Source organism: Carcharodon carcharias, chromosome 13, assembly GCF_017639515.1.
Source record: "Carcharodon carcharias isolate sCarCar2 chromosome 13, sCarCar2.pri, whole genome shotgun sequence".
Classification (NCBI taxonomy): Eukaryota; Metazoa; Chordata; class Chondrichthyes; order Lamniformes; family Lamnidae; genus Carcharodon; species Carcharodon carcharias.
In genome coordinates, this window is record NC_054479.1 from 45011685 (window position 1) to 45028668 (window position 16984).

General features: G+C 43.2%; 1 protein-coding gene across 2 annotated transcripts in view; it reads right to left on the reverse strand.

Moving 5' to 3' along the window:
* rfc5 (replication factor C (activator 1) 5) overlaps positions 1–16984 on the reverse strand; it is a 62440-nt gene that overhangs the window by 8510 nt on the left and 36946 nt on the right. Inside the window, exons 9-11 of one of the 2 annotated variants that reach the window (XR_005944846.1) lie at positions 10768–10845; positions 7043–7097; positions 2307–2402 (exon numbers count right to left, since the gene is read on the reverse strand). Coding sequence is in view for 1 of the 2 variants with exons in the window: in XM_041202908.1 (XP_041058842.1) it covers positions 2306–2402; positions 7043–7097; positions 10768–10845 (230 nt within the window). In the remaining variant the exon portion in view is untranslated. Of the gene's footprint in view, positions 1–2240; positions 2403–7042; positions 7098–10767; positions 10846–16984 lie in introns of those variants that run through there. The other variant, XM_041202908.1, reaches the window with a different exon arrangement.

The following is a 16984-nucleotide window of genomic DNA, read 5'->3' on the forward strand; positions in this document are numbered from 1 at the left end:
TCTGGTTGAGTGATTTTACTCTAATAGACAATATTTTAAAAAGGATAAACTCGTGAATGATGGTTCATAAATCTGAATTTTATTTAATTTTTGTTGCAATAGAAATGATCTATTGAGCATGAACTTTCATTTCATCTGTTTATCAACAGCAATATAATGTTTGTCTACAGAAGTAATTTCTTTATGAAATACTTAGATTTGATATGATATTGTACTATTTATGCAAACTGGAGGAACAACACCTCATCTTCCAACTAGGCACTTTACAGCCTTCCGGACTGAATATTGAATTCAACAACTTTAGGTCTTGAGCTCCCCCCTCCATCCCCACCCACTTTGTTTCCCCCTTCCTTTTGTTTTTTTTCCAATAAATTATATAGATTTTTCTTTTCCCACCTATTTCCATTATTTTTAAATATTTTTAAATCTTTTATGCTCTCCCCACCCCCACTAGAGCTATACCTTGAGTGCCCTACCATCCATTCTTAATTAGCACATTCGTTTAGATAATATCACCAACTTTAACACCTATGTGTTCTTTTGTCCTGTTGTTTGTGACATCTTTTGATGATCTGCTTCTATCACTGCTTTTGCCTACAACCACACCACCCCCCTCCACTTCTCTCTCTCTCTCTCTCTCCCCCCACACACCTTAAACCAGCTTATATTTCAACTCTTTCTTGGACTCGAACTCAAGTTCTGTCGAAGGGTCATGAGGACTCGAAATTTCAACTCTTTTCTTCTCTGCCGATGCTGCCAGACCTGCTGAGTTTTTCCAGGTAATTCTGTTTTTGTATTGTACTATTTAAATTTGATTGTTTAACTACACCTTTGGATTTTTTCAATCTGCACATATGAAATTGGCAATGTGCCTTTGTGCTACAGAAAATTGCACACTTTAAAATACTACATCCATGCCATCACTGAGACCGACCATTCCACCTTGTAACAGCACCTGACTCCAGCTCTGTCTCGATACATCTGCTGCTAACACTCTAGTTTTGACTTTTTAAAGGCATGAAGCAGAGGCAACAAACACACTCCTGGCCGGTCTCCCATGTTCTACCTTTTGTCAATTTGTCATCTGAAGCTCTGCTCACCAAGTCCCGTTCATCTATCACCCTTCTTAGCTACCTACATTGACTCCCAATTAAGTGATTTTAAAATCCCCACCCTTGTTTTCAAATTCCTCCATGACCTTGCCTCTCTAATCCAGCTCTACAACCCTCATATCTGCCCTCCTCCAATTCTGGCTCTTAAGCATCCCTGGTTTTAATTGTTCAACATTTACCAGCTGAACCTTTAGCCCCAAGACCTAAGCTCTATAATTCCCTTCTATAAACCTCTCCTGTTTTAGGAACTCCTTAAAAACTACCTCTCTGACCAAGCTTTTGGTTATTAGCATGTTTCTGTTTCAAGTTTTGTTTACCGCTCCTACGAAGTACCTTGGGATGTTTTTACTAGATTAAAGCTTACTGCTACATTAAATATGAAATGTGAACTCTGATGGCATTACTGTAAATCAGTTTAACTTCACTTAATAATACCTGCAACAAACCACTCAGTATACCATGAAAATAGACAAGTGCATTACATTGTAACAAAGTAATGAAATAAAATTGAACAGACTTGAGAATTAAGATTTGAGTAATGACTTAAAAACTGATTCTTCCTGTCAGTTACAGCCTGTACTAAGCTGGCTGTCATGTGACCTGATTGTATATTTCCTACGACTCAAATCCTCAAAATAACATTGTAAAATGTCCAGTAGGTGGCACTTGTTTAATATGCAAAGCCCAATGTGGAAACAGAATCATTGCATTTTTTTCTAAAGCTAAAGTATAGTTTTTGTTTAAATACCAAAACTCTAATTTAGAATATTTGAATTTTAAATCTTGAATTTTCCCCACTGGGGTAAAAAAGCAAAGATAAATTCTTATGTGACGGAAATCCTGGGACCAAAACAAATCTTCCGATTATTTCCTATAGGACTAGTTTAGGAAAGCAGCTCAAAATTTTCTGGAAACGTGGATCAATTTTCAAGCTAATAAATAATACTCTCTGGATGTAACCTTGTGGTTAGCGCTGAGTCCTACATTCCCTCTGTTCCATATGAACTTGCATTAGTTCTGTTTCTGAATTCTTGTCTTAATAGCTAAATCAAACTTGATTACAATTTGCTGCTTTGTTTTTAAAAATTCCGTTTCAAGAATGTTGGACAGAACACCAAACACAGCCCGTTTCCAAACAAAAAAAATTACTTTAATGGTATCAAATCATTTTTCATATACAAAATATGAACTCACTAGGCTTCAGCAACAACCATATCACGGGCAACTTGAAATGCAGCAATAAGCGAGCTCAGTTGAATTTTCTCACTAGTTCCTGAAGCCAGCCTGTACCTGTGAATGTAAAGTAAGTAGTCAGCTATTTCCCAGTCCCAACTTTTAAGAGTTTTTTTGTTTCTTTTTATTCACAAATTAACTATGTAACTTGAAAAAACTGTGCATAGTGTGTTCATTTAATATTGTTTGGCTCCTCTTTCAGATATCCAGCAGTGCATCAGGAAAATGAAGTAGCCAATACTACACAAATCAATCGCTATGACCTACATTACTCTGCTTCCGAAAGCAGTTTGTGGTGTTATCCTCTTAACTCAATGAAGGGAAAATAAGACCCAATTATTTACATAGTAGGGGCAACAATATTCACTAACATTGCACATATGGCAATCTACCATTTGTTGGGTTCCTATGTGTAACAATAAACAGTCCAAATTAGTTTAACCATAGCAACCTTGTTGCTACGAGCAGTTGTTATTGACTGCCCCATGTTTTGCAGAAGCTATTTGCAATTACTAAGATAATCAACACTATAGCCTATCGACCAATGTCCACTATAAACCTCCTGACTCCCATAGCTATCTTGACTGCACTTCCTCCCATTCCACTTCCTGTGAGGACTCTCTTCCAGTTTCTTGATTACATCTGTTCTGATGATACAACCTTCATTATACCACTGCTTCCGAAATGTATGTCTTTTCCTTCAACTGTTGTTGACAGGGCCCTCAACTGTGTCCATCCTATTTCCTACACTTCTGCTCTCTGTTTCCCCTCTCCAGAACCTTCCTCCTCACCAGAAACACTTTCCCCTCTTTTAGCATTTCAAAAGTGACTGTTCCTTCTGCAATGTCTTGAACCACTCTTCAATCCACTATCCAAAGTGCAACTTACTTGAACTTCTTTCAATTTAGTGTACTGCATTCATTGTTCACAAGTCTCCTCTACACTGGGGAGACCACATGCAGATTAGGTGATCACCTCCGTTCAGCCTGCAAGCATGACCCTGAGCTTCCAGTCACCTGTCATTCCCATTCTGACCTCTCTGTCCTCAACGTCTTACACTGTCCCAATGAAGCTCAGCACAAGCTTGAAGAACAACATCTCATCTTTTGGTTAGGGACAGCTCTTTTTCTTTTGGACAATAACTTTTTAATAATGGCATTTTATTCAAGAAATTCGTTCGCAGCCCGAAGGCTGAATTGCAGTGTAGCTTACATCAAAAAATTCATATATAGGCTAAGTAATCAGGTTAAGACCAAACATATAACAACCAAATAGTTACAAAAATAGACACATTCAGCAGGTAATAGAGAAGTAATGGATGGGATAGTAAGAGTAAAACAATTAAAATTACAAACCAATACACCATTCGTACATACAGGAAGTATAAATTTAATCATTTAAGCACTTCACCCCTGCGACATTCTGTAGGGAGCGTTCCCTCCGTGACACCCTGGTCCACTCCTTCATCACCCGCTACACCTCAACCCCCTCCCTCGGCACCTTCCCATGCAACTGCAGAAGATGCAACACCTGCCCCTTTACTTCCCCTCTCCTCACCGTCCAAGGGCCCAAACACTCATTTCAAGTGAAGCAGCATTTCACTTGCACTTCCCTCAACTTAGTCTACTGCATTCGTTGCTCCCAATGTGGTTTCCTCTACATTGGAGAGACCAAATGCAGACTGGGTGACCGCTTTGCAGAACATCTTTGGTCTGTCTGCAAGCATTACCCAGACCTCCCTGTCACTTGCCATTTCAACACTCCACCTTGCTCTCATGCCCATATGTCCACCCTTGGCTTGCTGCATTGTTCCAGTGAAGCTCAACGCAAACTGGAGGAACAGCAACTCATCTTCCGACTAGGCACTTTACAGCCTTCTGGACTGAATACTGAGTTCAACAATTTTACATCATGAACTCTCTCCTCCATCCCCACCCCCTTTCTGATTTTCCCCCTCTTTTTTTTCCAATAATTTATATTGATTTTTCTTTTCCCACCTATTTCCATTATTTTTAAGTGTATTTCCATCCATTGTTCTATCTCTACCTTTTAGCCTTTTTTGATTCCTTCACCCCACCCCACCCCCACTAGGGCTATCTGTACCTTGCTCGTCCTGCTTTCTACCCTTAATTAGCACATTCCTTTAGATAATATCACCAGCTTCAACACCTCTGTCCTTTTGTCTGTGACATCTTTTGGTTACCTCCACCTATCACTGGCCCTCTATCCAGCTCTACTTGTCCCACCTCCCACCCCCCTTAAACCAGCTTATATTTCACCCCTTTTCTATTTTTCCTTAGTTCTGTTGAAGAGTCATGCGGACTCGAAACGTTAACTGTGCTCTTCTCCACAGATGCTGCCAGACCTAAATCTATTCTCATAGCTGATCTCTTGGAGTCCAAATATCATTCTAGTGCATCTAAGGGAGGGTATGGTTCCCAGAACTGCTTGCAGTACTCCAGGTGTGGTCTAACCAGGGCTTTGTATAGCTCAGGCATAGTTTTTAACCCCCTTGTATTCTATTCCACAAGATACAAAGGACAGCATACCATTAAACTTACTGTACCTGTTTATGACATTTTTATGATGTGACCCTGGACCCCCAAGTCCCTTTGGACTTCTACTGTTTCTAGCTTTTTACTTGTACCCTGTTCTATTCTTTTTATGCCCAAAATGGATGACCTCACATTTGCCTGCACTGAAATTCATTTGCCACAGTTTTGTCCATTCACTTAATCTATCAGTATCTTTTGGTAATTTTATGCTTCCATCTACACAGCTTACCATATTCCTCATCTTTATGTCAATGGCAGATGTAGATATGTGGTTCTCTATCCCATTATCTAAGTTGTTAATAGTTAAGGCCCCAACACAGATCTTTGTGACACCACAAGTCACACCCTACCAATTAGAGTACCTGCCCATTATCCCTACACTCTGACTCTTTCCACTCAGCCAATTTCCTAATCAGGTCAATCATTTTCTTTTAATTCCATGAGCTCCAACTTTACCTAAAAGTCTCTTGTGAGAAACTTTATCAGATGCCATCTGGAATTCCATATAAGAAATATCTTTAGAAATTTCACTGTCCTCTTACCCCTTCAAAATAAAAAATCTGCCTGCTCAACTGAAAATTTTTTGAAATGTTCAGTCACCCTATCCTTAATTACAGACTCTAGCAATTTCCCAAAACAAACATTACGCTAGTTGGTCTATAATATCCTGGTTTCCATCTGTCACTTTTCTCAAATGCAGAGTGATACGTGCAATTCCTGAATCTACAGGAATAATTCCAGAATTGAGAGAAATTTGTAAGATTACAATTAGGCACCAATGTTCTAACCTACTTCACTTAAAACCTACTTCACTTAAAACCCTGGGATGGAAACTATGACCTTCCTGTTTGTTCTTTCCTCCTCCATCCATTCGCTAGCTTAAAGATCTACTGGATCTCTAACGTTTTTCTGTTCTGATGAAAGGTCATTGACTTGAAATGTCAACTTAGCTTCTAATTCCAGATGCTGTCTGACTTGCTGAGTATTTTCAGCATTTTGTGTTTTTATTCCAGATTTCCAGCACTCAAGTATTTTTCCAGTATTTTTTTCAGGTAATCAACACACTTTACTACACAGAATAATGTACAAGGACAGCTAGGGTATTTTTCTCTGTGAACGTCACAAGATTGACCTCAAATGTTCATGGCTGAAAACAAGATTTCTCGTGGCAACACTTTTCGATGCAGATAATAGGTATTAAATGCTTATTAGCATTTTGGTAGCCTGCTAATTTTCAAAAAAATCTACAACATTGGCCTTTTTATATTTCATAGTCATATCTCAATTTCTGATATCTACTGATTAGTGACAAAACAATTCAGAAGTACTGTTCCATGAACAAATGTATTTAAGGCAGTTATAGATCTTGTTCTTGGTTAGTTTTTCAGGTTTCCCTCATTTCCACCCTCTCATTTTCCATGTGAATTCCTAATGATAGAAGGTTCGGTTGTGTAAACAGAGGAGACATACAGTTATATAGTATAAGCTTAGCCCAGTCCAGAATTCAGGTGGAGGGTCCTGCTTGATCAATCTGATCTTGTACATTAAAAATTAAACAACGGTTCAATTTTTAGAATGTTAATTATATTGCTGATTTTGTTTGGTACTATTTAGTTTTGGTCAGAGTCCATTTAGAACTAGTCAGCAGCTTTCATAAAGATAGTTCTTTTACAATTAGATCTAATGTACTGCTCAGAACTTGTAATATGTTTTCAAAGTTACCCCCCAAATTTTATTCCTGTTTGTATACTCTCAATCCCCTCCTGTGCATATGCATTTTCTTAACAGGGACTACTAAGTATTACGACATCTTGGCTGTTTTTACATCTATCCGAATCCAGGGATGAAGTCATTCCCCACTGAGCTATTTGATGAAGTTCCCATAATAAAAGGGTGACGACACTACAAGCAATTTTCTTTGTACCATCAACGAAAAATGTGATTTATATTTTATTACCATGCAATGATACACAGACTTTAAAAAAATTATAACCTAATCTTAGAATAAAGTTGTTGAATAAGTTTAGCAAAATTGTTTTACAAAAACCCTTTTAATTTCACCCCTAAAGAAGTATACATACTTTTACCTATGTAGGTCCTAGGATTATCCATTTAAGCAGAGAAAGGTGAAGCAATACTTACTCGATATCAGCCATCTTGATCAATAAATGAATACGAACTGAAGGTGGTAAATCAACTGAAAAACAGGAATACGATACATGTAATCCTGACACTAGGTGAGAATTTTTTCTTTTTAAAAATCAATGTAGAAGGACAAAACAGAAGGAAAAAAATGGGGTGGAGTTAGCAAGTCCCATTGAATGGTGTCATGCACCTCCTAATGGCCAGTTTTGTGTGCTCAGAAACAGGATCAAATGATAGAATCTAACTAGGTTTCCAAACAAAAGTACTCAATGGAGACATAGGTTGACAACTTTGCTTAGTTCAAAAGTTCTGACTAGATGTAAAAACTTCCCCTGCTGCAACTATATACAGAGGACAGCATTTGTACATGCAACATTTTAAAATCAAACAAATAGAGTTAATCAGGGAAATTCGGTACTTATTAAAACTAAGTTAGGTTTGAATTTTTATTTTCCTTAGGCTAAGGCAGAAGCAACAGCACCAGTTTATATTTAGGGAACAGTAGCATAGTGGCTATGTACTAGATTAGTAATCAAGAGACCTGGATTAATAATCCAGAAACATGAGTTTAAAACTGGGGGATTTAAATTCAGTTAATTAAAGAAATCTGGAATTAAAAAGCTAGTAACAGTAATGATACTCAAGTAACTACCAGATTGTTTTAAAAACCTATCTGGTTCATTGATCTCCTTTAGAGAAGGAAATCTTCCATCTTTACCCAGTCTGGTCTATATGTGACTCCAGGCCTACAGCGATGTACTTGACTCTTAACTGCTCTGAAATGGCCTAGAAAGCTACTCAGTTATGGCAATTTCATCTGGGCAATAAATTATAGTATTTTCAGCCTGCATCCTGTGAATGAATAAAAAAGCTTACATTTAATAGCACATTAAATATAGAAAGAACATCGCAGAGTATCTCACAAAGCTGCAAGAGAAATTAGAAGTGGTAACCAAAAATTTGGTTAAAGGTAAGTTTTAAGGAGGGTCTTAAGTAGGTGAAGAGCAGAGCAATGTCCTGGGGTGGACATTCTAGCGAGAGCGGGAAGTAGGCATTTGACAGCTTAGTGACTGATTTTGGAAGGGGGAAAAGAGGCAGCAGTGGAAGGGACTGATATGGGGGGGCAATGGGTGCAGGTGTGGGATCATGATGCTTGAGATTCACATGTGGAATAATACCAACTTTTAGGATTTGGAAATGATATGTTTTTCTATTATAACTGAAATTTTCCAAGTTGAAATTGAAAAATCCTAATATACTAAACCTGGGGTGTGAAGTAGGGGAAGTAAAACTATCATAAAGTGTTTAAATGTGTCCAGTTTCAGTACTGAATCCAATTATGGATTTTCTACTGCATACAAGTTAATTGTTGCGCACAATGAAGTAAAACATAGTATATTCCTGAAACAAACTAACAGCAACAGTAATCTGACACAGGGTGATAGTAGATTTTGATTTGCATCAACTTTGATCTAAGAGTGAATCTTACTGTTTATTTACATGAAGCACACTTTAATAAACTTATTAGATCATACTCTCAAAAGCCACCAAGTGGCTCCGCCTACAAGAGAACATTTTGTTGTTATGGAAACAGCAATGGTCTCCAAGGAGACAAGAGCAAGAAAACATCCAGCGTCACCTAGCAGATGGTGTCAGTTGCAGGACCTGGTCTCTGCTGAGTATTTGAATGCACACAGCTGTAACAAAGCTATAAACTACACTGTTTGCTAAATGTGCCCTTGAGATTTCCCCAAACATATTCTTACTCATGTACAGCAACCTGAAACACCCTGTTTACATGACATAAGAGAAGGACTGAAACAATTCTTCCTGAATCCCCAATAAAAATCAAACTAACATTACTTTATACAAATAAAATTCTGCTTACAGGCCTAATCTACACAATCAAATTATCTTCAAAGAATGTCTTATACATTGCTTTTGGCAAAATTTAAGCAGTGTTCAGCATCTTACTGAGTTGTACATTAAAAATTATCCAGTTACAAAATGGACCTAATTTTTAAAAGCAATTAATCACACTTCAGGATGCTCTATATTCAGCTACTCAGGTTCTTCCCTTAAGGGTACTTTTATTAAAAAAAATGGCATATTATATTTATTTCAAAAACAGGGGTGGGTGAGTGGAACACAGTCCAAATTGAGGCAGGTCACCCAAAATAGAAAGGCCCAAATCTTCCAACCCCAATAGCGATGAATGCAGAGATGTTCGCTGCTCGAGTGCTGCAACGGCATCAGAAGTTGCGTGGAGCCGATTTTTGCTGGAATCCTAAACTTCCAGTGTGCCAGAAATGGCTGAGCCCTTGCTGATGGTCCATAGGACCTGTCTATGTGTAAACTTAGGATGCTTGCATGGCTGGTATTTTTATTCATTCCTGGCACAGCTCAAGTACTTACCCTGATTTGTTAGCACTGTTCTTAGCTGCTAGGCGTGCAGCCCTTTAAATCAAGAGGGGTATCAAAGCACTCCAGAACCCCCCAGATGCTGCTCATCCCCCAACACTGCTCACCCTTTCCTGAACTCCTGAAACTACTCACATTCTAACCCTTGATGCTGCTGGTACCCCTCCTGACACTACTCAACCCTGACCCTGCTTATATCCCTCCTGACACTGCCTACCCCTACCTTACTGCACTCCTAACACTGCTCCACCCACTCCCCACAGACAGCAGTGTTGAAAGGCAGCTTGAATAGGGACTGGATGGGGGTCGGCGGCAGCAGGTGGGTGATGAGCAGAGTTGGCAGTGATGAGGATGGTGGATACCTACAATTAAAAATAGTTAACAGATACATTTAAAAACAGTGAAAGTCACTGAACTGAAGACAAACCTCATGGGATGTGGTCTAGCCTTTAATCACCTTCTCTAATGGTCTTGCAAGCCATTGAGCTGTGCCAGGAATGAATAAAAATACCAGCCATGCCAGCAACACCCATAATGCAAGCATGAAATAAAAAGACACCAGGAGATCTCCCTGTAGTGTCACGGGAATTTTTTAAAAATTAAGTGTCCGCCTTTAAAGACAGATGAGGCCTCAGTTTAACATCCTATCCAAAAAATGGGAAGCACATTCAAAGTGCTGGGCTGAAATGACAGCCTGTATTATGTGCTCGATTTGTGCAGTGTGACCTATAACTCACGTGGTGAGAGTGCTACCTGCTGAGTCAAGCTAGCAATATACAACATACAACTATATAACATCATAAAGCACATGGATTAAAAGTAATCAGATTTTCCCAGGAACTTGCTTAACAGAGCTAAAATGTAATTGTTTTATTCAACAGTCTCAGAGAGATGCATCATAACTTTTCAATTATAGCTAGTAAAACATTTGTCTCCTCACTGCACAATTGCGTGAGCGTAAAATGGAACAGAAACGACAACTCAAAATGTCACATTGCCCTCATCAGGACTTCACTCTGACCTTTTCTTAGATGGTATAGGAAATGTTACTAATCCCCAGTTTAATAGAATATAGCCAGAATGAAAGACATTTGAATACAAAATTAGAATGAGGGTTTAGGAGCTGTTCTCCAATCTGTGAAAATACAAAAATATTTTTCATAAAGGAAATGCGATGAACAAATTCTCATTGGTGTGCTTAAATATTTACTATTGATAATTTTAAAGAAATAACATGTAAATAAAACTGCAACATGTCACAAAGCAAAACAGTTCAATTTTGTTAGATTGCGACCCCTTACCTCTGTGCACAAAAGTGTGAATCTCAGTCAGAATGTCATGCAGGGCTAAACCTTTTAATGTCTTTAATTCCATGATATCTGAAGAGAAAGTTAAGGGATTTTAAAGACACTATCTTTACTGAAACTAAATAGCCTACCAAGTCACTTATTAAAAAAAACTGTAGCACAGTAGCCGGGGAAAATTCTGCTTGTAGTATAAATAAAGGGTGGAATTACCCCAGATTTGAACGAAGTGCGGTAGCGGGTGGAAAAGAGGAAGTTTTACCCACTGGCCACAGTGGCAACTTTTCACACCGTATCGTCCCAATCCCACCTCATTAATCATGCATTCCCAGGAAACATGCCATTTCAACGGCAGGCGGGCTCTCATTTGCCCGCCACACCCATCAGCTCGCCGCTTCATCATGCCCGGTGCCAAATTTAAAGTGCAGGCACATGAACACCTCTCAGCACTTCCAGACAAGGATTGCTGCAAAGAAGACATGGAACCGAAACATCAACCTCCCCCCCCCCCACCTTGAGTGACTTTTGGACGCATTGGAGGCCCGCTGTGATGTCCTCTACCCTAGTTCTGGTCACAGGAGGGGCAGCAACATCATCAATCCAGCATGGGAGGCAGTGGCAGCGGTGGTCAGTGCCGAAGCCCACAAAATAGGACAGCCACCCAGTACCGAAAAGTATGTTACTCTTCTCATCACTCTAAACTCACACACTCAAACCCATCACACATCCACAGGGCCATCACTCACTGCCAGTTCAAGGGACATTGCCACCCACTCTCTCAAACACACCTTAATTGTCCTCATCCTGACCATGGGACACTGACCACCCATACATGCCAGGCATCCGTGACACCCTGGTCCACTCCTCCATCACTCCCTACTCCTCAACCCCCACCTATGGCACCTCCCCAAGCAAACGCAAAATATGCAACACCTGCCCCTTCACTTCCTCTCTCCTCACCGTCCAAGGCCTCAAACACTCCTTTCAAGTGAAGCAGCATTTCACTTGCATTTCTTCCAACTTAGTCTACCGCATTCATTGCTCCTAACGCGGTCTCCTCTACATTACAGAGACCAAACGCAAACTGGGCGACCGCTTTGCAGAACACCTTCGGTCTGTCCGCAAGAATGACCCAGACCTCCCTGTCACTTGCCATTTTAACACTCCACTCTGCTCTCTTGCCTACATGTCTGTCCTTGGCTTGCTGCATTGTTCCAGTGAAGCTCAACGCAAACTGGAGGAACAGCACCTCATCTTCCGACTAGGCACTTTACAGACTTCCGGATTCAATATTGAGTTCAACAACTTTAGATCTTGAACTCCCTCCTCCATCCCCACCCCCTTTCCATTTCTCCCCCCTCCCTTTTGTTTTTTCCAGTAATTTATATAGATTTTTCTTTGCCCACCTATTTCCATTATTTTTAAATCTATACCTTTTATGCCCTTTTACTCTTATTTCACCCCACCCCCACTAGAGCTATCTGTACCTTGCATGTCCTGCTATCCATTCTTAATTAGCACATTCTTTTAGATAATATCACCACCTTCAACATCTCTTTGTTCTTTTGTGTGACATCTTTTGGTTATCTGCTCCTATCATGCTTGCTTGTCCCAACAACCACCACCTACCACCCCCCAACTTCCACCAGCTTGTATTTCACCCCTCTCCTATTTTTACTTAGTTCTGTTGAAGGGTCATGAGGACTTGAAACGTCAACTGTACTCTTCTCCACCGATGCTGTCAGACCTGCTGAGTTTTTCCAGGTATTTTTTTAATTATTTTTTGTTTTGGATTTCCAGCATCTGCAGTTTTTTGTTTTTATAACTATCATCTGGCCTGGCAGGCATCCTGCTTACACTTTCTCCATCTCTATTAATGATACACAACAATAGGAAGAGGTCGCAGACTGGTGGAGGAATGCCCAAAATCAAGATTCTCAAGGAATTTGAAAATAGAGCCATCCAGCTGGCCAGTGAGGATGTGGACTGTTCCTCTGCTAACGGTGAAGTCGGCGGTGCTCTACCAAGTGAGGATCCAGCAGTCCAACATCCATCAGACAACCACGCTGCGAATGATGTGTCCTGTTCCTCAGTCCCCTGCCACGCACTAATTATTTCTTCTTGCTCTTGTAGCACATCAGGGAAAAAGCCAATGGAGTCCATGACCCAGGGCCTCCAATCAATTCCCGAAAAAACCTCTGAAGAGGAATCTGAAGGCACCTTCATTGAAGATCTGTCACAGCGCTCACCCACACTTCCCACCAGTGGAGAGACACACACCTGGGTGGGACCTAGCTTTAGAGTAGCCTCGGTATCACAATCTGGTAAGCACATCACACTGTCTGATCCACAGCAGGCAGCGGCAAGGCCTTCCCAGGTCTCCGGCACTTGGAGAACTGCTGCAGGACAGAAATCTGCTGAATCCGAGTCAGATGATGAGCCTCTGGACTCAGTCCTGTCTCAGTTGCTGGAGATGCAAGGAAAGCTCAGAAACATCAGAGGGAGAATTTTCTCCCCATCAGGAGTGGGGGGGGGGGGGGGGGGCTGTTGGACGGGAGCAGGAGCGTAGCTGATTGCCGCTACTTTATGTAGGCAGGCCAATTAAGGCCCACCCATCATGACATGCACCCAGAAGCGCTGTGTGCGCCCTTTGCAGGGGTGGGGGAGGGAGAGTAGGCCAAGTTGGGGCATGCGCGCGAAAGAGTGCAAAAATTTCCTTGAGGCAAAGAACTGCCTCAGGGAGATTATTAAAATTTCCAAATATAAAGCTTAAGAAAGAAAAATTTTTTAAGACATGTCCCCTCATGTGATAGTGTCACATGAGCTGGGGCATGTCAATGAATTTTATTATAGATTTTTATTAAACTTTAAAAACCTTCATGAAACCTCATCCCGTCCGTGGATGATGTTTCACGATAAATGCGAAGGCTGCCTGGGCTCTTCGCCTGCCCACCAACCTTAAAGTTGGATGGGCAGCTCAGTTAACTAGTTTAATTGCTATTTAAATGGCCTTAATAGGTGCACGCCTGCTGAACTCAAGATCTGAATGACGCGCCGTGTTGTCTGGACAGACGCCTGATGTCACAGCGTGTCATTTCACGCGTCGGGCAGCAGGCACTGCCCCTGCCCGCCAACCCAAAGATTCTGCCCCAGGGAGGTATGTCCACTATACTCCTCAGACTGCAAGGCTTGATGGGGGAATCCATCTGCCTTCAGGCTGAGGCAATAATGCTGGCATGCCAACACACCAAGGTCAGCACTGGAAGGGTGGCGGCCACCATGGATACCTTGGTCCTGCACTGCTGTGCGGGCTGAACTCTAATGCTGATGCCATGGCTGGCCTCCAATAGTGTGTACGTGAGAGGGGTGCGGGGCAGCTCGATTTCACTCAGCTACCCCTTCTTCTCAAGGAATCAGCCAGGGCCCTCAGGGAGGAGGATCAGCAGGTGGACACCCTGGGCCATCCATCCAGGTGATTCTGGGACTGTCTGACCCACCCGTGTCCCCTCTTCCAGTGACCTCAGCTCCACAGGTCTAAGAGGGTCCCACAGCCACACAGGACCCCGAAAGTAGGCCAGGACCCTCCAGGTTTTGGCCCTCCAGAAGGCGCCCACCAAGGTCACCACAGACGGGCATAGCAGTCAGCAGGCCAATCCACTTCTGCTGTGGTTGTTGGGGAGCACCAAGACATTGCGGCAGGGTTAGAAGATTAAGGCGATGTAACTCTCTTGGAGTTAAACAATTAAACTAAACTAACAAAATAAGCACAGCCCCTAAGTCAGGTCTGCTGTAAAACCAAGGATAAAGTTTAAAGGAAACTTACAAAAATCAAACCAAAATGTGATTAATGGGGTTCGATAAAACACCCCAGTTCCCATGGTGCGCACCGGGCACGGAAGGCCTCAAGGGTGCCGGCAGACACCGCAGACTCCCTCTCCGGGGACACCCGGCCGTGAACGTAGCCGCGGAAGAGGGCCAAACAGTCGGGTGGGACGACCCCCTCGATCTCCCGCTGTCTGGACCTGTCAATGGCCAACTTGGCCAGGCCCAGGAGCAGGTTCACGAGGAGGTCCTCCTCCTTCCCGGCCCCCCTCCGCACCGGATGTCTGTAGATCAGGAGCGTGGGTCTGAAGTGCAAACAAAACAGTAACAAAAGGTTTTTGAAGTAACTGAAAAGGGAGTGCAACCCACTACACCCTTTTTAAGCATGGTCCACAGTCTCCACAAGACCACATAAAGGGCAGATATCCTGGGAGTCCATGAACCTACGCATTCTCTGATTATAGAGGACTGCTGCGTGCAACACCCTCCACCCTAGGTCCCCGATGGAAAGCGGGAGGGACACCTCCGTAGAGGGCCTCCCAATGGGGACCTCTGCCACTGGGCGGCAACAAGGCACGCCAGGGCATGTCCGGGCGGTGAGCGAGGGCAAGGAAATGAAAGGTGTGCAGCAGCAGTCCGTACAGAAAGCTCCTCCGCATCGTGCCAAATGACACAGACTGCATGTCCCCGAGGCAGCTCATATTGCGGGGCACTGGCACCCGAGGGAGGGTTTGGGGCTAGGGGCCAATGTGGAATTCCGTCCGACAGGGGAACATTCAGGCAAAAGACCACAGCGCACCTGGGCCACATCAAGACCTAAAATTGCGGCGGGTCCGAGCATGACCGTCCTTAGGTCTCGGATGGCATCGACCGCGAGCCAGACACTCACTGACGCACGACGCACCAACTCCTGCGGGAGCATCCAGCCCACTCCTCCGCCACCCAGCACGTCCCTGATCCTGGTCACCCCGGCAGCCACAGCCTTCCTTAGCCGCTACTCCTGACGGGGAGCGCTGCGTCGCGAGGCGACCATGTTCTAGACTTTGATCAGGTCCTGGTAAAAGACGAGCACGTCATCGGCGTAAGCCGAAAGGACCACCCTGATGCCCGGCCCATGCAGAACCAATCCCGAAAACCTCCTCCAGAAGAGGTGCAGGAAAGGCTCCACGCAAATAGAATACAACTGGCCAGACAGGGGGCAGCCCTGACGTACCCCTCTCCTAAAGAAAAGGGGCACCATCAGGGACCCGTTAACCTTAACTAGACACCCTGCGGCAGTGTACAGAAGTTGGATCCGGGCGACAAAATGCGCCCCGAACCCGAATGCTTGCAGAGTTCCGAGTAAATATTCGTGATCCACCCTGTCGGACGCCTTCTCCTGATCAAGGGACAGTAAGGCGTCCAACAGACCTGCCCTCTAGGAATAATGGATAATGTCCCGGACCAGATGGATATTATCAAACATGGTGCGGTCTGGGACGGTATAAGATTGGTCAGGGTGGATCATGTGGTCCAGCTGTTGCACAACGTGGGCACGGATGTTAATCACTAGTACTTAATGCTCACTATTGTAAATAAACTCCCAAGGATGTCTCCTTGCCTATGGCTCCTTGTTTTGATGTGCAGTGTTTGTGTTACTCAACTTGGTTCCTACAGAAGATAAAGGCAGGTGTCTCAGTCCAGGGCCTCTTCCCTGTGCTTCGTGCAGCCTTCAGACCAAAGTGATGGTCTGGCTTCACACTCACTGGATACATTACGGATGCCTGCACCTAAATGATGCTTGTCATTGCTGCCAGAATGTTGTGGGCAGGCGTCAGAGTTCCATCATTCCCTCTGTGAGCTCTCAGCACCTTTAGGTGGGGCTGGTCCCAAACTCATCAGGGTCTGTGACCAGTGATGCTGTGCTCCTGAACAGGTCAGGTGAAGGCTGACAAAGGATCACGTGCATTTAAAGTTTCACGGCTACATCTCCACGATCTGAGTCTGATCACAGAGCGCAAGTGAGCTGCCCTCAGCCTCTGCAAACGTCTGACTCCTGTCTACCCATGTGAACATCTATGGTGTGCCCTCTCTGCATGTCGTCATCATCCACCTGGAATTGAACAAGTATTAGGGTCTCTGCTGCGTCTCCATGACAGCAGCCTTATCACAGAGGGGTAAGTGTGTTGCCATCAGCTAGATTGGAGTCGAACAGTCACAGGTGCAATGTGAAGATCTATGATGTCTCATCACTGCATGTTGTCATCATCATCCACAAATCTAGCAGCTATGAGGGCCTTCTGTGCGTGCCTGCCTCATCTGGCCAATGTGATAGCCTCATCGCTGTCATCTTCGCCTTTGAGGACCTTCTCGCCCTCATCCCAATTGATGTTCTCCTCATCGGAGGAGAGGT